This window comes from Sander lucioperca, chromosome 1 (genome assembly GCF_008315115.2).
Source record: "Sander lucioperca isolate FBNREF2018 chromosome 1, SLUC_FBN_1.2, whole genome shotgun sequence".
In the NCBI taxonomy this organism is placed as follows: domain Eukaryota; kingdom Metazoa; phylum Chordata; class Actinopteri; order Perciformes; family Percidae; genus Sander; species Sander lucioperca.
The window spans coordinates 51,763,414-51,788,126 of NC_050173.1; the positions used below are offsets into that span (position 1 = coordinate 51,763,414).

Genomic DNA, 24,713 nt, shown 5'->3' on the forward strand with positions numbered 1-24,713 from the left:
ACAACATCCAGACAGTCTGTGCTAGAATACCTGGCTAGACTGCATTGTTGGCCTATTTAGATACATAATACAATTTCAAGGTGTGAAGGGACATGAGGATCTGTGATTATTGCGTCTGTGTGTGTGTGTCTGACTGGGCGTGTGTGTGATTAGTTTGTGCTTGCATGCATAATACTCTGAGTGTCCTCATTTGCATATATATATATATATATATATATATATATATATATATATATATATATATATATATATATATATATATATATAAGTCAGTGTATCTGTTTTGTGTTTTTGTTTTGTGTGTGTGTGTGTGTGTCTCTCTGTCTGCGGTGTATATGTCAGTCAGCGTTTGTGTCTGTTTGTGGGATTGAGTTCACAGGCTAGACCGCCCGACCTATATTTCCAGCACCACTACTACTGACATGGACACTGATCGACTGACCAGCCTATAATCTCCACTCTCACACACACATACACACACACACACACACACACACACACACACACGCATCAAACCGGTTTTATTTGAGGAGTTCCGGATACACTACTTCAGGATATGCTAATAATACCATGTAGTCTAGTATGACAACAATCCTGTAATCAGAGTCATTAAACTCTGACCCTTACCTACTTACAGCATTATATCTAGTCTAACAGGCTGAACACCAGCCACTGTGCCCAAAAGTCCCAATATCAGGTTTATGGAAAATGCTAAAATGCAATTTCAGCAGTGGCGGTTCTAGGGGGAAGGGGCCAAGGATGGCCAGTGCCCCCGTTATATTAAGCCTCGACCCCACTCTGGCTCCCCTAACTGTGGCAAATATTTTCATACGTCTTTAACCCCACCTTTATCCCCAAAAAGGGGATATTATTTATGTGCAGTGATATATGAAATGTAGGTTAACACTGATTGAGTATTCTTGTGTTTATCGTTATATGTTTATCAGTAGTCTTTTGTAGAACCAAATATATATATGAAATCGCATGTGACCCCAGCCAGGCCCCTCCATTTGAAATGGTCTAGAACCGCCACTGAATGTCAGTTACATAGCAAGACCTGTTTAAAGGCTGTAGCAAAAAAACAAAGCAAAACTGTGAGTGTATTGTATTGTGAAAAGGGTGAGTTTTATTGCTTATGAATTCATCTTCTCATTTGCAAGATGAAGAATGTGTCATTCATCCTTTAATAGTTACATAGTCTTGCATTAACTGGGGACTTAAACAATGCTTCGAGTGCCATGCCAAATATTTGCAGTAACCAAGAATCCCTTATAAACGTTATATATTTATAATATGCTGCGTATAGTATATTATCATATTGTTCAATAAAGTGATAGTTTTTTTTAATAGACCTTACTGAGAATGTTGTATTAATAGTAGTAGTACTAACATTGTAGGTGTTACCTTAGTGCATGTTATGTTATGATGACTTACAAAATTCTAGACGTGTTTGGTAAGGTGTTACATGTTTTGGTCATAACACTTTTACGCAACAGTAACTAAAGCACTACAGTGACTGGCTGTCACAGTTATGAAACACAGTTTGCTCTGTGGTAGCGTCACAGTTTGATAAGTTGATATCTGACCAGGCTTTGTTGACTAATGTCTGACAACCAGGAAAGTGCTCTGAGGGGCAGTGAAGGGGGGGGGGTGACATGCTTTTCTGTTAGTTTATGTGATTTAACGACCCCTCTACAGATGTAGCTACAGTTTGTGTAAGATCTGAACATGTTTACCTGCCCAGCACCTGATTTGTAGAGTGGATTGAGTGAATGAGTGAGTGAGTTTTACTTCCCAGTATTGACAGCGATTTATATTCTAACTCTGTGCCAGCAGTCAGTTTGAAAGCAGTGGTATTGCGTCCAAAGTGCCCATAAGCAGAAGCATTGACATTCCTACATTTCTCATAGGGTGTTGCACGGGGCGGCAACCCATGTAAACTGTTCTCAAAGCTTACATTGTACTCAAACTGCTGCCTGTGTGCCATACCATTTGGTAGGCTATATCTTTTCTAAAGATAGGTACTGTAAATGGAAATTGTACTTGATCCATAAAAGAAGTAGTCTGATGATTTTATTGTGATTTTCTGATGTTGCATAACTGCTAGTCACATAACAGCAACTCGTAGCAGGTCACATATTTGCCATTTTTTTGGGAATAATTATGTGAAGAGAAACCAAGAGGGAATGCCTTTGAAAGCCCACACCCATTTGTTAATCATTGTGCCCCAGATCAGTTTTAAACACTGAACCAACAACTAAAAAGACTGATAGATCACTTATCTTTAATGACACCCCAATAAACCTTATTTGAGAAGTAGCCTATAGGCTATACTTTCATTTATGTAGCTACCACACCGAACAGTTTAGGTCTGTCTCCTCTGTTGATGAGGGCATTCCAGGACCACAGGGAAATACCATTATTAAACATGAATTACTTGGAATAGCTTCTTGGATTGTGATACCAATAAAGTTCATTATTTGGTGGGGAACCCTCCAGCTCTCCCCACACACACACCCTGGGCTGGGCTCACACTGGCCCGCCGCTGTCCTGCATGCAGGTCAGACAGGCTCCGGCCGCCGACACTGAAACTGTTACATGGCAAATTGTTTTGTAACAGTATTTTTCGTCTTCTAAGTTCATCCAATGAGAACAGCTGGCCGGCATCACATGACACAACTTTTACGTAACATTTTTTTTTCTCCTGCGCTGCTACATTGAGAATGTTGTGGGTACTTCCAGCTCATAAATGTGCTTTAGTCAGTTTCCCTGCAGCCACAGACGCAAACATAGGTGAGGGTATAGGCTTCAAACAACCTGCTGGGTATGGAGACAGAGATGGAGAGCATGCTGCAGCTTGCAGCGGAGGCTTTCCAGTCGAAAAACTTCGACCTAGCTGCGGATATCTATGAGTGCCAACTAGCGAGACTTGGAGATCCAGGGAGCCGGCAGGAACTGATGGTAAAGCGGGCTGACGCACTCGCCTTCGGGGGCAAATTCACCGAAGCTTTCGAGGTGTACAGACAAGCCTCGGAGACAGAAAGACTGAGACCTGTTCACCTGACCAACCTTATAGAGTACCTGTCGGGTAGTATCAGGAGGCAAGACGGAGGTGACAGTCAAAACAGGGGCCCGAGGGGAGGAGAGGAGTATGGGGCGTCGGTTGCAGCTGGATGCCCGGGCGTTGGTGCTACAGCTTTTGTGTACGAAGACTTCTCCTGCCGGATATGTCTGAGCTTTCTGTTCGAGCCTGTGACTCTTCCATGCGGACACTGCTTCTGTAAAAAGTGTCTGGAGAGGGAGAGGAAGGAGAAGGAGCAGCCGATGATGTGTAAAGAGTGCAGGGACAGCTCCAGAGTAGCCGACGTCCAGAGTTACAGGGTCAATGTGGTCCTCAGCAACCTACTGGCCAAGTCGTTCCCGACCTCGCACCAGGCCGGTCTGCTGAGGCGGGAGGGCAACGGACTATACGCAGAGAAGAAGATGGAAGCAGCGCTGGAGAAATATAACCAAGCCATATTGATAGGTAGGACACTGAACAATTTGCTGGTATGAGAAACTTAATACATTACACAATGGCTTAACAGACATGTTGCTACAGCGTAACGTTAGGCTAATGTGATTGGGCTAAACAGCTTTTTTTTGCTACTCTAACTTCATGTTTTCTATTGTTACTCTTTAGTAGACTATATATATAATGTTTTGCTACATAATAACATTCCAAATGACTTGTCATAAAACCATAAAGAAATGATATAACCCTGTTTTATAACATGTACGGAAGAGAATTCGCGCCACATTTGAAAACATGTATTTGAGTTCTTGAGAAAATTCTGAGACTTTATTTTCAGAGTTCTGACTTTATTCTCAGAATTCTGAGAAAAAAATGCCAGAATTCTGAGATTTAAGTCAGAATTCTGAAAATAAAGTCTCAGAATTTTGAGGAAAAAGTCAGAATTCAGATTTTAATCTCAGAATTTCAGTCTAAAAAAAGTATTTATGGTATTTTGTGAATAAAGTCAGAATTCAGATTTTATTCTCAGAATTTCAGTCTAAAATAGGTTTTTAAGGTATTTTGAGAATAAAGTCAGAATTCTGACTTTAATCTCAGAATTCTGATTGTTTTTAAATTTTGACTTTTTCTCTCAGAATTCTGACTTTAAACACAGAACTCAAATAATTTTTTTCACATGTGGCCCTAATCTTCTTCCGTACATATGACTTTGTTTCATAAGTATGTTATATACTCCATGGCACGCTTTGCAGTAGCTAGGTGCCACTGATGAAAGCCAGTCAGTTCAAATATATGTGACATGTTAACAACACGTTCATTTTCACACATTTACAAAAAGTTGACAAAGCGTTGATTTCATGTAATTCTGAGCCATTTGGCCCCAATTTGGCCAGTTTGAACCCTTCAAACTGGACAAGTCTTGATGTCATAGATCCGGCGGTTGTCCTCCTTGTCGTAGTCCACCCAGGACTTTGATGGGGGCTTCCCACTTGTGGCCCCTGGCTCTGGGCTGGGAATATGGTGGGAAAACTTGAGGAAGTGCAGCCGCCGCTCACGCTTCTCTCTGGGGAGCGAGAGTCAGGCGGTGCAGTTGGTCTCCTCTAGGTGACGGCCAGTAGAAACAGGACTCGTGGGCGTCCGAGAGAGGCATGGACACAGCGCAGGTGAGACACTGTTTGTCGTCTGCCGCAGTAGTCAAAGTTTGTTGTACAAGAAAAATGGTGAGAAGAAAACATGTTGTTAACGTTTAAAAATTACCGTTTTAACAACATGTTAACAACACATAGACAACACGTTTGCACATTGTTAACATGCTGTCTACATGTTGGATATCACGTATAGTTGAACTGGTTGGCTTTCCATATTCTGGTGGCATCTGAGAGCAACAGAGCCATATGTTGGATAATAGGTTATGGAAGCTAGGCAAGTGCATCAGCATGTAACGCGCCCCACCCCCCCTCCCCTCAGCTCCGTCATTGTGTAACGTCAAACAATGATTCAGGCAAATGTAGGTCAAGGGTACTATTTCAGGTCACCACTAGGGACAATCATGCTCACAGCCATACCAGAGGTTAGATAGGCAGAGGTGGTAATGGAACGGGTAACCTTTGACCTACAGACAGGGATTACTAGTAGTGAAATAAACTATAATATGTACAGATTTTAACTATATTTTCAGGCAGTTATTAATTAGGATCCATAGTCTGGAATAATGTTTACTTCTTATAGGGGTATATGCCCCATATACACATACATTGTATACTGCTTTATGTTATTGATGCAAAGCTGGATAAAGTTAATTGAACTGAGTTTACTTTGTGTAAATAGTAGTTACCTGGATGTTACTCCAGTTCACAGAATGTGCGGTAGACTGCCCTTTATTGGGCTTCGCAGTTGTTTTTTTTTCAGCCACCTTGTTTTGGATATGACGCAAGTTTTTGTCACCCTCTGATGTCACGGTTTTCTTCTCATCATTTTTCTTCTACTACGAACTTATCTACTATGGCTCACGCAAGTTTTGTCTCACCTGTGACACATCCATGCATCTCTCGGACCCCCAAGTCCTGTTTCCTCTGCCTGGGTTGCTTTCACTTACAGGAGACCGACTGCACCGCCTATCTCTCGCTCCCCAGGGAGGAGCGTGAGTGGCAGCTGCACTTCCTCTGGGCTTCCTGGGAAAGCCCACCGCTATCCACAGGACGACATGCATGTCCCCTCCCAGAACGGGAGGGTCAGGATGGCTGGTGGGTCCGTTCTCCCTCCTATCCGAATTCTTCGCTCTGCCGCTCACGGACAATTACCCGATGTGGGTGCGGCTCTGCGGCCCTCTCCCTGCCTGGCTGCACAGCATTCTACGGAGAGGTTACGCTCAGCAATTCTGCTGCCAACCCCCACCGTCCAGTGGCATTCTTCAGACCTCCCTCTCTACCTCCACAGAGTAAAATAGTCTTCTTCAAGGGAGCCATAGTGACAGTTCCCCCCTTCGGAGGCGCATGTGGACTTCTTCAAGACAGGGACAGACTTCATGTCCTGAAGGGGCCTACGCCCAGAGAATGGGGTCCCTACCTGAACATAACCGCACAAATCTAGTGGCGGTTTGGGCAGCTGGTGGCCGACTTATTTGCAAACAGGGAGATAACCCAGTGTCCTCTTTGGTTTTCTCTGAGAGTCAACCGACGAGCCCTCGTTGGGGGTGGACACAGTAGCCCACCCAAACTGGCCCTCCAGCCTGCTGTATGCCTTTCCTTCCTATGCGACTAATGTAATTGCTATAGTATTGGGTTAGCGCCAGAGATTCAGGGCACCAGGTGGTTCCCAGACGTGGCACGGCTAGCAGTGTTGGAAACCCGTGGCAGGTACCGTTCCTGACCCCTGAAGGGTATTTTGGATTTCCTGCAGGGTTTATTAGACAGGCGTTGCACCGTTTTCACCTTGGGGGTGTTTGCAGCGGCTATTATGGCGGGCCATGATGGTCTAGGTCGCTTTACGGCCAGGATTCACCCTTTGGTGAAGCATCCCACGAGTGGTCCACAGGCTCAGATCCTCCCACCTGTCGCTTGGTTCCTCAGTGAGGTATTCAGATGGTACTGGACGGCCTAAAAGGTCCACCTTTTTATCACAGTCTGTACAGGGCCTCACAAATATACATACATACACATACAGTAAACATAGACACCTTCACCCCAAACAACATATAATGCACAGTTCCCTCCAGTCCGTTCCACTAACACCCCTTGTGCACAGCATACACAACATATAGATAACACACACACACACACACACACACACACACACACACACACACACACACACACACACACACACACACACACACACACATGTATGTGCCGCAGTATACCGAGTATACCACAGTTTTCCCTGGCTGATCAATTGACAGCTGTTAGAAGCATCAGATTAAATTACACCATCTCTGTATGCTGGGTGGGGCCCCACCAGTAGAGCATTTATCTCTTAGCTGATGCAGTGGAGCTGTTGTTGAGCTGGGTAACTCTCATGGTAATAGGGATAGGATCGGCCTGGGCTGCTTCCAGGATCTTCACCAAGAGAGTTCACCAAGAGGATGATATTCAATGTGATTCAGCATGTTTAGCAAAAGTGATTTGATAAATGATGATTAACAATGAATGACATCATTGTGTTATATTAGAAAGGACTGGCTCAAGCCGCAATGACTAACTGTATCACTCGGACTTAGTTTTGGTTATTAACTAACGGCACGCAATTCCTAATAAATAACTTGCTTAACTAAAGAATTCATGCAAATTAGTTTCTGAGCTGATTCTCATCGAAGTATGGAAATGAGTAGTGCATGTTGTACTCGCAGAATCTGTTGCGACATAACCCTATTTATTAATTTATTTCATGGAAATATATTTTATGTTATTAAACAAGGTCTAGTCATCTGCATAGTGTTTGTTCTGGGCTGGTTGTGTGTCCGTGCGTGTGTGTGTGTGTGTGTGTGTGCGCGCTATGCATTTTGTAAAGCAATTTGTTATCATCCTCAAATGTGGGTCATTCAACTCACAACTGGGTTAACCTCTCCTAGGGTTAAGACATACAGTAGTATTAGAGTTAGATTTAGAGTTCGATGTGGATTAAGTTTAGGTTAAGGGTTGTGTTATGCCATGCAGTAGTTACAGTTAGGGTTAGGGTAAGCCTCCAGGGAGTTAATGCAAGTCAGCACAATGTCCTCAAGCATGTGTGTGTGTGTGTGTGTGTGTGTGTGTGTGTGTGTGTGTGTGTGTGTGCGCACACGCATTAATGTGCGTGTATTACAAAGCAGTAATCAGTCTTGAAAATAAGTACTATGCAGTTATACTGTAAAACAATCCCTATTTCTCTTTTAGAATTCCATTGCTGTTTTTATGTCATGGAGTGACTGCAGCCTGTCGTGTACTAGAGTCAGGGAAATGTTTCCCTCCGATTCCCATAGGGCTAGCTGCGACATTTGCATAAGTTGTTATAGTTATGAAACCTGGAATGTGGGTGGCCTTGATAGTGCTGCACGGTTTTGTAATGCAGCACCATTTCTTTTCATAGCGTGTTTTATAATCTGGTCCATTTTAAAAATTCCTTCTTTCACGTAACCTGGGAACTTATATCATCAGTTATTCAGCTTTTAAAGACATAACAAAATAAACAGGTAATGGCCATGCATTTTTTCAAAGATTCTGCAGCATATTATGAAACATTTGCCTCAGTATGGGGGTCATTCAACTTACTGTATGTAAAGGGAAAAGAGCAATGATTAATTGATTGACAGAGTTCTTATTTACAACTATTTTAATAATACAAGTAACTAATGCAAAAATGCCAACAAATGCATTGGTTCCAGCTGCTTAAGTGCTGCTTTTCAGTGTTTTCCATTATTGTTAATGGAAAATCTTTGGATTTTAGACTAATTTATTATATTATCACCTTGGGCTCATGGAAACTTTGATGGTCTTCACTATTAATCAATTATGCCAAAATGTTGCAGCCCTATTTTTTTTGTAACACTAACAATCTAACTATAGTTGTTAGTAACAACTACCTAACTATCCAACTGACTGTCTTACTAACTGTCCCTTCTCTCCTTCTCAGCACCCATGGACCACATACTGTTCAGTAATCGCTCCCAGATCCACTCCAGTCTGAGACACTACGAAAAAGCTCTGAGAGACGCTGAGATGGCCTGCAGACTCATGCCTCACTGGTCCAAGGTATGGAAGACATATTATTTTGCATTATGTGAATTAGAGCTGGGCAATATATCAATATTATATCGATATCGTGATTATGAGACTAGATATCATCTTAGATTTTGGATATCGTAATATCGTGATATGACATAAGTGTTGTCTTTTGCTGGTTTTAAAGGCTACATTACAGTAAAGTGATGTACTTTTCTGAACTTACCAGACTGCTCTAACTGTTCTAGTATTTGCCTTTTCCCCACTTAGACATTATGTCCACATTACTGATGATTATTTATCTAAAATCTAAGTGTGAAGATATTTTGTTAAAGCACCAATTGTCAACTCTAGAATATCGCCGCAATATCGATATCGAGGTATTTGGTCAAGAATATCATGATATCTGATTTTCTCCCTATCACCCAGCTCTAATGTGAATACAAATGTAAGTCAAATGTAAAGTATGTCAAAAGCTCCCATCTGTTTTATTAAGTTATGATGATAAGGCATATGTCTTCCTCCTGCCTACAGGGTCATGTTCGTAAGGCTCAGGCCCTGGTGTCGCTGGGCAGGACAGAGGAAGCTCTGAGGGAGTACCTGGTCTGTCTGTCCATAGAGCCCGACTGTAGACTGGCCCAGACTGAGGCTCACAAGGTAAATCCAACATTAGTATTGTAGTACACACCCACAGATGAAATATATTTATTCCATCTGCCACCTGTAGTACCTTTGTGTTCATTTATGTAAATTATAAGTGAAATAAGTGTAAGAGTGGTTAAATGTATATAAAAAAATGTCTCACAATCTTCTATAGTATTAAGCTATTTGTCATTTCTTTGTTTTGTCCAGTTGCGTGTAGCCTGTTTTAAAGAAAACATGACACACTGCATTAGCATTGAGAAATATTATATCATCATAAATTAGTGGCTGGGCAATATATCAATATTATATTGATATATGAGGCTAGATATCGTCTTAAATTTTGGACGTGTTGTCTTCTCCTGGTTTTAAAGGCTGCATTACAGTAAAGTGATGTCATTTTCTGAACTTACCAGGCTGTATATCTGTTCTATTATTTGCCTTTACCCACTCAGTAATTATATCCACATTACTGATGATTATTTATCACAAATCTCATTGTGTAAATGTTTTGTGAAAGCACCAGTTGTCAACTCTACAATATCACCGCAATATCGATATTGACGTATTTGGTAAAAAATATTGTGATATTTGATATTCTCCATATCGCCCAGCTCTATCATAAATGTATGCAGAATAATCACATCATCCTATGTTGTCTTCTTTCAGCTCCTCGGTGATCTCCTGGCTCCAGTTACAGATCAGGTCCCTGAACACATCTCAGACTACTCCAGTCTACTGTCTTTCAGAGCACACATCAAAAACAGCATTAACACTCCCTCACAGGTAAGAGATGCTCCACCTCTGCAAGTCGGCAGTTTCAAAAGTAAAAAAAAAAAAAAAAAGGACGAGGGGACACAATGTTTCATTATCCTCTCCTTCCATTCTTTTCCTTCTCTCAGATCTTTAGTCCCAGCTTGTGGTTGTCAGTGTCCAGTCTTGCCTCCACTCCTCCTGCACCTGAGATGCAAGAGGATGAGAGAAAGCCCGAAGTCAGGAGGCCAGACCACTGTTTTCTCCTCAAAAGGAAATGGAGTAGCACAGATGAGAACACGGAGGAGGGAGGACAGGAGAGAAGAGACGATCACAAGAGGGCAAAATCTGGTGAGCTTTTGCATTTTGTGCACACACACACATGCACGTAGCCAAGCACTCTCTCCATTAGCAGCATTCGTGTCTTATTTTTTTATTGCGACATTCTCTCCATTCAGAGCCAGCAGAGGCGACTGATCCATTGAGTTCTGCGGTTAGTGACGTTTTGGACCCGAAAGATCTGGAGTGTTCTCTTTGTATGAGGTGAGATTTACTTTACAGCTTGATTCAGTCCTACGTCTTTATCAACAGTCACAGGATGCAATAAAGCTAGCAGTTGTGTAACGTGTGCTAAATTGCCACTGACAGTTATATAGCCTGTGATGAAATATGTGATAAGCTGCAGCTTTACGGTGTCAATATACAGGATTGGAGACTCTAAGAAAATGATAAAAAAAAAGAGTCTTTGACTTGGCTAATAGACATCCTGACATTTCTACGTATTTCACAATGTTTTTTAAATTTGTAGGCGAAATGATTAATCAATTAATCGCAAACATAACTGGGAGATTAACGGCTGATGAAAAATAGTCATTAGTCGCAGCCACACACTCGTATGTCCATCGTTTTTGAGGTGTTGTACTTTTGTGTATTTCCCACCTAGACTTTTCTATGAGCCAGTGGCAACGCCATGCGGTCACACGTTCTGTCTTCGGTGTCTGGAGAGATGTCTGGACCACAACCCAAAGTGTCCACTCTGTAAAGAGGAGCTGTCTGAGGTACGTGCCAGAACACTACCCCATACTTTATAAAATAAGGTGCCATTCAGTTAGCTCTGAACTGAATCCGGTACGGATGCAGTGATCCAACTTTTTATTACACCATACTCAAGAGTATCTATTTACCCCCAAATTTGAAATCTATATACATCACTGTGGAACTCATTAGGGTCATTTTTAATGTACGGGAACAAGACACCGGGGATTGGAACAGAGTTGGTGGCCTGCCATGGAAATGCTGAATTCTGAAATGAAATTGATCATAATCAGAATCAGCTTTATTGGCCAGGTTTGCATAAACAAACAAGGAATTTGACTCCGGTTAATCTTTGCTCTCAAAGTACAGCACTCACTTAACATATAAAGAATAAAAACAGAAAGGACAGTAAGAAATATAAGAAAAAAAAATACTGTTAAGTATGCAGTACAACAATACAATAGAATTTAGAAATTTACAAAAAATATACAATAACAATTATATCAATATCAGTATAGTCTGAGATTTAACATTTCAATATAAATATAATGCAACGCAGTTCAGTGCAATTCTAATATATTAATAACAATATTGTAATTGTTAGATTAATAAGGTCACTATCTTGGTAAATACGTATCACACACAGAATAGGATGATCTTATTTGGCAAAGTATAGAGCAGGCCACAACATGAATGTTGTTGAAAACTGTGTGAATCAATCTCACTCACTCTATGTTTCTGACACTAAAAACACATCTCTAATATAGTTTCTGTCTGTATATCTCTCCAGTACCTGGTCCAGAGGCAGTTCTGTAAGACAGTACTAATGGAGAACCTGATATCGAAGTATCTTCCCTCAGAGCTCATAGAAAGACAGAGAATCCACCAGGATGAAATGGCTGAGTTCTCTAAGTACGTTTGTGTCCTCCACTACCTCAACATCTGGTTTGACTTGTTCTTTATGCTCTATTCATTCTGGTTTCTCTTCTCTTGTTAAATATTGTCTTGTCATTGATTACGGCCTGTGTTTGAGTATGTGTGACTGACGTAACACTCTCTATGTGAATATCCTCTACTGATGTTTGATGTACTGACTTACAGTTGACAACACTGTGTGTCTGACACACAGACCTCTTAGTGTGCGTTAGAGCTTAGATCGGGCCTAAAAAATCAAGCCCGACCCTACCCGACACATTAACTGTAATTATGAGCCCGAGCCCGATTTAAACCAGACAATTTTTTAATACGTGGGCCGTTATAACTGACGTTCTCAACTACAATTCCGAGTTGTTTGAACTACAGAAATCTGTTTAGAATTATCTTAATGAATAATGCAACAAGGATGAAGCATGTAAACTGCACTGTTTGTTTATTCAGAATGGAATGGATCGCAAATGGATCCGAATGAAGAAAAGTGAAAAAAAAAAAAACTCGACCCTAGCTGTTCCCTCAGCCAAATAGTGTGGGTAACAGATGAAGGCAGCAACATAATCAAAGCCCTGGAACCATATAGGAGACTTTCTTGTCTCGATCATCTAATTAATACTGTCCTTCGCCACGGTCTGCATGCTGACGCACTGGCCGACAACAGTGCTGCAGATGGGGGAGACACGATGTAGCACAGTTTACCTCACACTCAAGTCACTGCAGGACATAGCCTACACCCAGAGCTATGGGAGAAGCTGGAGGCATAGCTTGCTCCCCACCGAATAAGGCTAATAAAGTAATGATTAAAAAAAGAAATACTTGATCAAGGGCCCGGCTCGGCCCGATCATAACAGCGTAAAATCTCGGGGGTTCGGGCTCGGGCAGAGAATCTAAACTCTAGCGTGCGTCACCTCAGGCATCATATATCTCTTTCCTAACATAACACACATAACATCTCTTAAACTGGAGTGAAACTGATTCACTCTCACAGTAGCCAGTGTGTTTTTTTCCCCATATTGTAAAAAGTTAGATTTCCATGTCTTTTTTTAATTATAAAGCGAGTGAGGTGCTATATAAAATACTGTGAAAGTCTCAACAGGCTCAATCCACAGAGAAATGCACACAGTCCGTATTCAGAAACTGTGCCTTTAAACGAGCCGTCAGGACTTCCTGTACGGTTGTTTACTTTACTATATATACTTAGAGAGTGCCGCTACAGTGCCGATACAGTCATTTCCCAGCTGCAATGACGGTGCAAAGATTCCGGGAGCACACATGCAGAAGACTGGGCTTTTTCAGGAGGGCGGGCTTAAAGAGACAGGCGCTAAAACGGAGGGTGAATACATGGCATGTAAACATGTTCTTGTACAAACCTGAAATACAAGTATGAACCTGGAAATGAGCATGATATGGGACCTTTAAGGTTGTGTTCATTTTTATGAACAATTAAAGGACTTTTTTCATTCACGTAGGCTTGAAAGTTAAGATTGAAAGTACTTTCTTTACCTTGAAAACAGAAAAGATATACATATTTCCATGACTCTGCTGTGCACCACCTTTTTTTCTTTTCTGTCTTCAGTCTTAACAAGAATGTGCCTATATTTGTGTGCACCATGGCCTTCCCCACTGTGCCGTGCCCTCTCCATATCTTCGAGCCCTGCTACAGACTGATGATTCGTCGATGCATGGAGACGGGAACTAAGTGCTTTGGCATGTGTCTGGAAGACAACCTCAAAGGGTCAGTGCTAGGACAGTACAGTACAGTACAGCACCTGTGTGTACTTATGGTAATGCGTTTAATACAAGAGTGTCAGAGTATATATCCAGGTAATGTCATATTTTGCCCTCTCCCTTCTCCCGTCTCTAGGTTCGCAGACTACGGGTGCCTGTTGGAGATCCGCGATGTAAAGTTCTTTTCCGATGGCCGTTCAGTTGCGGACACTATTGGCAGACGGCGGTTTAAAGTCATTCAACACAGCGAGAGGGATGGCTACAACACAGCCGATATAGAGTACCTGGAGGATGTTAAGGTATGAAGAAGAGATAACAGAAGGGATGAGTAGCTGGGAGAGAAGATTTTCTAAGTCAAAGTAGGGCTGCACAATTGCTCGCCATTTTATCGAAATCGCAGTATGGACTAGTGCAATATCCAAATTGCTGGGGGCATCAAACCATTCTGAATTAAGTATTGTGGTGCTGCAGAGACATCCCAGCCTAGAAATTGTATCCTACAGATCCTCGCAGAAATCACACTATAATCATTTTAATTTGTGTTTTATTTTAATATTTTCAATGAAAACGAGAATAATGATACAAAAAAAGATAATTCCCTCCAATGTCATGAATCATATCGCAACGCAATATCAGTCAAAAATAATCGCAATTAGAAATGTTCGTGTCGTGTCGATCGCACAGCACTAACTCAAAGGTGTGTGTGTGTGTGTGTGTGTGTGTGTGTGTGTGTGTGTGTGTGTGTGTGTGTGTGTGTAGGTGGAGGGTGTGGCACAGCGTGAGCTGCAGTCCCTGCATGATACGGTGTACGACCTGGCCCTGGTGTGGGTCAACTCCTTGAAAACCGAGCAGAAGGAACGCATCGAAGGACACTTTGGACCCATGCCTCAGAAAGACTCTGAACTTCAGGTAAACGCAGGATTTACAAACTCCCACTTTTTACTTATTCCTCCTTCTTTCAAATGTATCTTATGTTTCTTTTTAAATAAAATATGATTTGTGATACAGCCTCCACTGAAAAACATGTCGTTGACATCACTTTAATTTCCCTTTAAAGGTCCTATGACATGCTGCTTTTTGGATGCTTTTATATAGGCCTTAGTGGTCCCCTAATACTGTATCTGAAGTCTCTTTTATATAGGCCTTAGTGGTCCCCTAATACTGTATCTGAAGTCTCTTTTATATAGGCCTTAGTGGTCCCCTAATACTGTATCTGAAGTCTCTTTTATATAGGCCTTAGTGGTCCCCTAATACTGTATCTGAAGTCTCTTTCCCGAAATTCCGCCTTGGAATTTAAAGGGAAGATTCCACATTGGCCCATCTGAGCTTTCACTTTTTCAAAAGCAGAGCAGGATACCCAGGGCTCGGTTTACACCTATCACCATTTCTAGCCACTGGGGGAACATAGGCAGGCTGGGGGAACTCATATTAATGTTAAAAAACCTCATAAAGTGAAATGGTCATGCCATGGGACCTTTAAAGTTATTTTGACTTTATTTTATCTTAAAAAAAAACCTCTCACTAATATATATATATTTTTTAATTATTTTATTTTAGTTATTATTACATTTATTTTGTCCACTTTTTTATTGCACATTTTTTTATTCAAATTGAATTTTTTTTGTTTTATATTATTATTATTTTTGTGTGTGCCATTTTTCAATTACCTTATTACCTGTTTCATTTTATTCTTTTCTACATATACATACATAAAAGATGCATACTTGTGCTGTATTATGTAAACCATCTGTGTTCCCAATAAAAAATAAATGGATAAAAACCCCTTTCGCTGTGTCTCCTCCTCCTTCAGGACAGTCCTAACGGTCCCTCGTGGTGTTGGTGGTTACTCGCAGTGCTTCCGTTAGAAGGCCGAGCCCAGCTGCCGTTCCTGGCCATCACCTCTCTGAAAGAACGCCTCAGCGGCATCCGCAAGGTGCTGCTCTTCATGGCCCACAGCAAGCACCGGTGACATGCGCGCCATATGTGTGCACCCTACCTGGAAAAAAATGCAGCAACTAACCACCTGCCCCGCACACACCCTCCTCCATAAGCAGCAGTTGACCTGTTGTTTTTCCATTTCGACGCACAAAGACCTGATGTTGTTGCACCTTCCTTGTTGTAGCGTCATCCCATTCAGAACGCAGCACTGGACTCATACACACTACAGAGTCTTACAACAAAAAAGCAGCAACAAAAGACTGTTGGTCTGAATGCATACATTTCTTCCATTCATAACATTCCCTTCACACCATACAGAAAACCAACCAAGCGGATCTGCAGACTGAAGCTATGTTCAGACAGGAAGGATTCTTTCTTTCTTAAAATTACATTACAAAAGCGACTACATTTAGGTTCAAACTAGGGCTGTCAAACGATTCATTTTTTCTTATCTGCGATTAATCGCTGAATTTCAATAGTTAAAGTGATGGTTCAGAGTAATTTCACCCTAGGCTCCTTTGCACATTGACCTCGAGCCAAACAACCCCCCATAAGCTTTTTTCCCTTGTTATAACGTTGGTCGAGTTAGCATTATCAGCTGGTTAGCTTAGTGCAGGCGCTAATGGATCCACGTTTGTATCTCTTAAATTACCCCACTAATAATGCCCGGAATTATACCAAACTTCTACAGTAGTACAAATAGTTTCTGTATTAATGAAACAAGGCATTAGAAAGTTTGTAACTACACCAGAAGTATATTTAAATAACACTTGCCTGATGGATACTCCTCTCGGCTGCTACCGCACTATCGGCGCTATCGCGCAATACTTACATACTACTACTACATACTTCTGGTGTAGTTACAAACTTTCTAATGCCTCTTTTTATAAGTACAGAAACTATTTGTACTACTGTAGAAGTTTGGTATCATTCAGGGCATTATTAGTGGGGTAATTTACGAGATACAAACGTGGATCCATTAGCGCCTGCACTAAGCTAACCAGCTGATAACGCTAACTCGACCAACGTTATAACAAGGGAAAAAAGCTTATGGGGGGTTGTTTGGCTCGAGGTCAAGGTGCAAAGCACCCTAGGGTGAAATTACTCCGAACCATCACTTTAATCACGATTAATTGCATCTTTTATCACATGATTCAAATTCAATTATTTTGCATTTCATGACCAGTGTAGGCTATGTATGCGTGCAACTATTGTCCCCTCGAAGGCAATGTATATGACTGGTCAGAACAAGCCAACCGTAGTAAGTCTACAAGAGCCGAGTCTTGTACGATGTTGACTGGTCTGAAATTAGTTGCCACCCATTTCGCAAGCGCTTCAGTTCAATTTTTCGATTTGGTTTCATCCACAGGTCTGTGGCGACTTGCACTCTCCAAAACAGTGCTTTGCCTGAGTCCGCTAGCATCAACCTGATTAGCTTGTACTAGCAGCATGCTTAGCTCGTAGATGGTAGCTTAAAGGTGCCCTGCCACACAAAACTCACACACTTGTATTTTTGAAATATTTTAGGTCCATATGTGTTTGTGTTATGTCGTGAATGTGATAATGAACTGCTACCTCCTCTGTCAGCTCTAGCCACTGAAAAGAAATAAGCGGAGAAATCAGGCCAATTACAAAAGCTGGTCAGTCTGACGTGGTGTTGCCTGAGCTCATTACTATTCATGAGCTCGCCCAGTTGCGCTTTGGAAAAAGGATGCTGATAGCCAGGCTCTCATTGGCTAGCTGTTAGCCAATCAGAGTCAAGCATCGTAGCTCGTTGAATATTAATGAGAACTGGCACAAATCGAGCTGAGGCTTTCTATACCATGTTAGAATGGGTTGAAACAAGGTAACCAAGGCATTTTTTCCACAAAAAAATGTTACAGAGTCCATGGTAGAACTTCAGACATTACCACAAAGTAATGAAATACGTGTGGCAGGGCACCTTTAAACTTGAAGTGCTTGGGTGATATTTTAGTTCCATTTCACACAAGGTGCTCTTGACTTGTTGACGTAGCTGTCTGGGAGTTTTTTTTAAAGTAAAAATCGCCATGTAGAACTGTGTTGTTCATCTCCATGGCTGCAGCAGGAGGTAGGAAGTGTCTGTGGCAGCTTGAAAACAAGTAAAGGTGCCTCAAAGGGTCAAAATAGTAGCAGCCAAAGATTCTAGAGCGTAGCATTTCTTCGTATGAACACAATTCTAACGCGTTATGCTCTGTCATTAATCTTATCGCGATTAACGCCTTAATGCTGACAGCCCTAGTTTAAACAGAATCATCATCTTCCTTTCCTTAACATTGGACGCCACTGTAACAATACAAATGCCCACATTCTAAGTACATGTTTTTGTCTAACATCTCCATGTGGACAACAAGAAACTGTTGTGCTGATGTGTCTTAATTGGTATGCCCATTACTAAGTGTAGACGTCTGAAGATAAACCTGTCTTTACTATTCTGCCACCTTAATCATAACTTTAACAACAACCATTTTTTGGGGCTGCTATTCTGTCTTCCTTCCTTCCTTGCTTCCTTCATTTCTGTCCCTGTCTGACTCTACATTACGCTGCTGAATAACAATAGACTGAAACTTTACATTGGCGTGTTTTTAGGCCCTCGTTCTTGTGTTTTATCCATCCATTTTTGTATTTGTTGGATTTTTTTTTTCTTCCATTATTTATTTTGTCATTATTTATGCATGCCGTGACATTGTTTACATTTCACAGAAAGAGATGTTGATCTGCTCACTTTCCAATGGATTTAAAAAAAAAAAAAAAAAAAAAAGTTCCAATCTCGAAGATCTCCATTTCGTTCCTTTTTGGCATCACCTATGGCGATAAGCGGTAAATGCCAGTGTGTTTTTGGATCTCACTTTCCCTTGATTTTGAAGTATCATTGTCTGTAGTCTTTGTGATTTTTCCGGGGGAATGTCGACACTGACACCCAGTTTGTAGTACTGGAAATGCAAGGGCTTTCAACACTGGGCTCAGTCACCATTGTGTTACCTCATCCGGCAATGGATAGTGACTTAACAGCCATTTATTTATTAAAATGAAAATCTCAGAGATAATTGCTTTAACATTTAACCCTAAAAACAATACCCCGGTAACTGTAGGGTATTATTACTGTAAAAAAACCCACAATTTTAACAACTTGGAGCCAAAATGGCTGCCACTGAAAACTATCCATGGCAATGTCTGGCAACGAGTTGACAGATTCTCCCCCAGACCACATATTTTTAGATCACTGGTGACCCAAAGCAAAGCAGTTTTTTTTATTTTTTTTATTGGCCTGTCACAATCCGAGCTATGTTGACCAAACATATTTGGATTCACTCGCCGTCAGCAGGGATACTTGTAATACTTACAGGCTTTGAGAGAGCCTGTCAGTAATACAGAAAGCAACATCTGGATTTCTGATACCATTATGTCCTAAGATTTATTTAGTATTTATTCCTACTTATTTTGCACTTCCACTTTAAGTAAGGGAAAGAAACGGTGCAGACTATTTCTACAAGCAGAATACATAATTTATTTGTATTACCACGGAAAAAAAGTCAAATCTTCTGGTGGTTAAATTGGTAAACGGTCGCATAAGTGTAAGCCTATCTGCATTGTATAGCAGGCCAACACTACTGGAAAAAGATCTCCATTCAGATGAGTTTGATTGGAGAAGAGGCCAGTGCCTTCTTACCACAGAATAACATGGTGTGGAACAATTCAATATGTTAAGTAGTACCAGGCTAATACCAGGCTCATTTTACTGTTCATTTACCCCCTCTATGGACATTGATCCATTCAAAACATGATGTTGACAGTAAATGAATAAGTGTAAGTGGGAATAAAACGAGAAACCCATTTTGAGAATTCCCACAAGAAAATAATGTTTGAAAACATATTGGGGCCTTGCTGATATCTGTGACATGTCTGCTTTTACATGGCAACAGCAAATCTCTGGAAAATGCAAGAGATTGTTGAGCTTTGCCTTCAGAACATTTTATTTTATACACAAGTGTTTGACCTTACATGTTTCTATGTTCAATCAGGTTCTTTGTATTGTGTAAATTTCTTCACTTACTGGTGTGTTTGTCTCTCCTTATTTCATGTGTAATAGTACAGGGAGTGCCATTTCAGATCATCCACATTTATTATTTTCTATTGAAAGGGTCCATGTGGTGTAATGCTATAAAATAGAGAAACGTATTAAGTACAATACCACAATCTTTTAATATTTTCCACAAACAATGTTGATATTGTATTGTCAGATGGTTTCAGTATGACACAATCTAAAAAAGCAATACTGTATTCAAATGTATTGTGTAACGACCCAAGTGTAAAATTCCATTGGAAGATGCTTATCTCAACCTGGGCAGGAAAGGGAAAAAAAAAACATGTATACAGATTTAATCACACCTCCAGTGTAAAAGCATATTGCACAACTATTTCAGATTCAGATTTCTGATAGACGTGAAGAAATAGAGGTAAAGGAACAAACCACCTCAAGTGAAGTCATGCTATTCCTATTTTTTTGCTTTCTTTCCAGCTTTATTTGTGAACATGAGTAAACATTCCAAGAAAAACAGTAAAACTCCCTTTCTGAACAAGTCCATCATTGATAGTAAAGCCTCTTGATGTTTTGGCTGTAGATACCATCACATCCAGTGTTTTTTATTTTATTTTATTTTTCCCCCATCACAAATGTTAAAGTATGACACCAAAATGGAGTTTGGCTTAAAACTGATATCTGTGAATTATTGTTCATCTGTGACAGCAGTTCTAGTGCCTTAAATTGGACTTCTTCCATTTTCACTTTGTATAAATTGCAATGGCAACTACTGTATGCTAATGTTTTCTGCGACAACCTGGAGTTCCTTAAATAGCATCTTAAGATGTCTTTAAGAACCTGGCTTATGGCGGAGGTGTTTTTTTGCTGAGAAACACAACACCAATTAATGCTAATCTGTTATGTAATCTGGTTCCCAGAAATCCTCCATATCCAGCCAGCCTAATTAACGTTTGACATTTTGGGAAATAAGCTTATTAGAGTTAGAAGATCAATACCACTTTCATGTCTTCAGGTTAAATTACTAATTCAAGTATTAGCTAGCATCAGCAGCTGGTTAGCTTAGCTTAGTACATAACCTCCCCTAAAACCACAACTTGTCGTGTTTGTTTTATATATAACATGTTAATTAGTGAGTTTTCGAGCCATAGGTTCTTGAAGACATTGGGGGATTGATTTGACCTTTTCCCAGACTGGCAAGCAACCAACACCCTTATCCCCTGTAATCCGTTGACTCATATTATGAACAGCAATTATAGCATTCCAATGGCTATGTTTTTGAAAAAGGGTGAATATTTTCGTCTCAAATGGGATTCCATACACTTGGATTATCACAGAGATGATTTCAGAGGAGAAGGTGTTAGTCAGGAAACAGCACAGGCTATAAGCTTTGACCAGTTGGCATTTGTCTTGGTGTCAACTATTGAAGCCTGATGGTATCATTTTGACATTTTGTAGCAATTCAAACTCTTGATAACTTTGACAAACTGGCACTGACACCAACCTTTTTTATTTTAGTGTTGGGTTAACCGAGCATCCCAGAGTTGGCCACAAACACACTTCCTGTAAGTGATGTCAGCGCCTCTGGTTTGTTCAGTAACCACAACAAAATGTCAACAATGCCGATGTAGAAGAAGTGGGATCCATTTTGATCTTTTGTTATCCAGCTATGCAAAAACAGTAGGATGGTAGATTAGCGCCTATTGATACCTTCATCTTTCAAAATTCAACCATTTATCTTTTGAGGAAGTGTTACAAAGTGTTAGTGTAACTAGCATCCTCCTAGAGCACTTACACAAAAAGAAAAACTATGCTTCCTAAGTTGTTGGTGTTTTCCTGTCATTGTTGTGTAGTCTATGTCCAAAGTGTAATTTGAGAGTCTAAACAATTAATGTATATCATTCTAGTCCCATCACCGCTCCAAAACGTACTTTCCGAATTTGTTCCAATGTTAAAATGCACCATCTTTAGCAACACTTTACACAGACGGTGTCATTTGTCAACCAAAGTTGTCGATTCAAAGCTTTCTGTGTAATGTATTTGATACTGATCTCAAATACTTACAAGTATTTGAAGGAGCACTTGACTTATCTCACCTGGCAAGGTGAATAGCATCTTGGAAACAAAGTGCGAGTTGACAAAATTCTGCAGACTGATCTCATGAAATGGCGTATATACGACACGCCAATTGGTATGCCATTATTGGCGTGTTATCAAGACGCTACTCGCTTTTTAGCGTGTTTATCAACGCCGTTTGGCCTCTATTGACTTACATTACCTTGTGATTGCGTGTGAATTTACGCCGTAGCGAGTAGTATGAAAGGGCGAAAATCAGCGTAGGGAGGATGGGTCAAACACAGGACTTTCACCCAGTAGACCGGGGATCGTGTCCCGCGTGTCACGTTTCCTAAACTCAACCGTCGCTTCCTTCTCGCGATAACACGCCACAGCGATAACACGCCACGTGCCGTGTATGTTTACTTCCGCTGTATACAGCGTAGACATCCACGCGGATAGCTCAAAATGCGTACAGATAACACGCCACTTGGCTTAAGAAAGTGGGAGTGTATGTTTACGCGAAGTCATGATGCCATGTTGAAATTCTGATATAACGTTCATGCTTTGCGAACTCTAAAAATCTTCATCTCTTTAAAAAAAATATTTTCAAATATTTGCACTTACGTCAGTCACTACAATGCCTGCTTATTTCAAAGGATGTTAACCTCCTGCAGAACTCCATGGCCTCTAAATGTGTCTGGGTGAATTGGCACAAGATGAATGTATGTCTCAACATCTCTCCGATGTTTTCTGTACATGTCTGTTTTTGATAGTAAAACTTTAGTGTGCATAACTTGTCTTGAAGCTACAACTTGTGAATAAACCAAAAGGTTTGGGATGTGAACATACTGGACTGGACTTGAGTCTGACGTCTCCTTTGTTTGTGTGGGCCGGCTAGGTTTCTCAGAAAGTAACAGATCAGTTTACTAGTTACATCACTTTGTCTTTAATAATGCATAAGATGAATCATGACCTTCAGTGTAATTGGAAATTCTTTCCATATACAGTCTGTGAGAGTGGGAGATAGTCAGTGTTTTCAGCAACACCTGTTGCTAAAACCTAACTCCATTTTCGGAGATGTTCATGAAAGTAAAATGTATTTTTTAAAGCTGTTCTTAAAAACTCAACTGTAGTTTTGGAGGGCTTACCGGCAATTTCCACTGACTGCGGAACGTCTGCGTCCCTACTCCGTCCCAGCTCCGGCGGTCCCAGCCCTGCGGAGCAGATACGCAGAGCTTCTGTTTTTGCCGGACGCCGGAGAGCTCCGCAGCAATTCAGCACAGGGCAGAAAATAGAAATCAATCAATCAAAATAAAATACACCGTGGTCACGGCAGATCATATTTCCCTGCACTACACCTTGAAAACACAGCACAGAGTAGTTTCCCCTCTACTCCTCTGGATGGAAACAAACTGTTGTTGGTTTTGTGGTTCTATTCTACGTGAATTCGCGAGATATTGTGGGTCCTCGTGACTACAGCTGTCAGTCATGGCCGCAGCCGTGCCGCAACAAATCCGGACCTAGTGGGTATTGATGGACGGCGGAGCACGCAGCCGACACGCAGCGAAGCCGGTCCACAGACGTTCCACATCCAGTGGAAATCCGGAGTTAAACAACAATAACGAATTACTTTGTAGCCTACTGAACTATTACGCATTAAATAAAAAGACTGATACCCCTCTCGTGTTTATAAGATAAATATGAAGCTACAGCCATCAGATGGTTAGCTTATTTTAGCTTAGCATAAAATATGGAAACAGGTGAAACAGCTAGCCTGGGACTGTCCAAAAAGTTAAAATCCACAAAATAGCACCTTTGTTCACTCGTTAACACGTTACATCTTGTTTGTTTTAATCATAGGAAAATGGGTCGTTATGCTAAGCTAACTGTTCAACCCTTCATTTTAATGTACAGACACAAGAGTTGTTTCAGTCTTCTCAATCAACTCTTACCAAGCAAGTGAATATGCGTATTTCTTTAAATCTGTAATAGTATTTTCCTGCATCTGAAAATTGACAGTTCATTTTTGGTAAATTTAACTAGCTCACAGATACTATTTACACTTGGTATCTTTGTAATCTGCTATAATTTAAAGTTCTGTGGGTTTGAACAAGGTTTAGCTGGACAGCATGCACTACTGTAATAGGCCTGTAACATTTATTACATAATTGTCTAATTGTCAATTATTATTATTATTTTTTTTTTTACATAATCATGCTTTCTTTGTTTATTAATTATTAATACATAAATAAACATGTTTGAATTTGACTGAAAGAGACAATTAGATTGTAAATCTTAATTATTTCTAAGACAATTATACCGTACAGCAACATTTGGAATTGTTACAACTCTACTGCTGTATAGGCTACTGCCTGCCAGTGGATAGTGGGATTAAAGAGGTTACAAAATGGAGTTGCAGACAGAGTGGAGGAGAGCAGGAATGAAGTAGGGTAACACTTCAAGTTGAGCCAGGTTAGATATAGACAAATGTGACACCCTCTCAAATGTTCCCATGCTGGCAGTATGCCCAGAGTTGTCCTGTTATATAGCAGTTATATATGCAACGAATCACATTACGTCCTTCAGCGTAGAGTTACTCTTCAACAACATTTAGTAGGCCCTATCAGGTTAGGTCAGTAGAAGGTGGGCTGAGTAAAACGCTGCAGGTTAGGGGGTTATAGCCAAAACAAACGGTTGATACAGTCAATCTGCACTGCTGCTCATAAAAACCAATTTGGGTCATGAAAACATTCCTCTGAAGTAGAGGCTCTCTGGAGGAAAGTCTACAAACCGCTGATGGACACAGATTCAAGCAGAGTAGTTCATAGAAAAAGAGGACGGTGGTGGTTTGCGCGCGTGTGTGTGT

General features: G+C 40.8%; 1 protein-coding gene across 1 annotated transcript; it reads left to right on the plus strand.

Moving 5' to 3' along the window:
* The first annotated feature begins 2,686 nt into the window (after positions 1–2,686).
* LOC116036597 (LON peptidase N-terminal domain and RING finger protein 3) lies at positions 2,687–16,220 on the plus strand. Its single transcript, XM_031280183.2, has 12 exons — positions 2,687–3,526; positions 8,618–8,736; positions 9,241–9,363; positions 10,018–10,134; positions 10,251–10,452; positions 10,560–10,644; positions 11,045–11,159; positions 11,927–12,048; positions 13,643–13,801; positions 13,931–14,093; positions 14,554–14,703; positions 15,605–16,220. The coding sequence occupies exons 1-12, from the start codon at positions 2,827–2,829 to the stop codon at positions 15,761–15,763; spliced, it is 2,214 nt and encodes a 737-aa protein (XP_031136043.1). The 5' UTR covers positions 2,687–2,826; the 3' UTR covers positions 15,764–16,220.
* Positions 16,221–24,713: the final 8,493 nt, after the last annotated feature.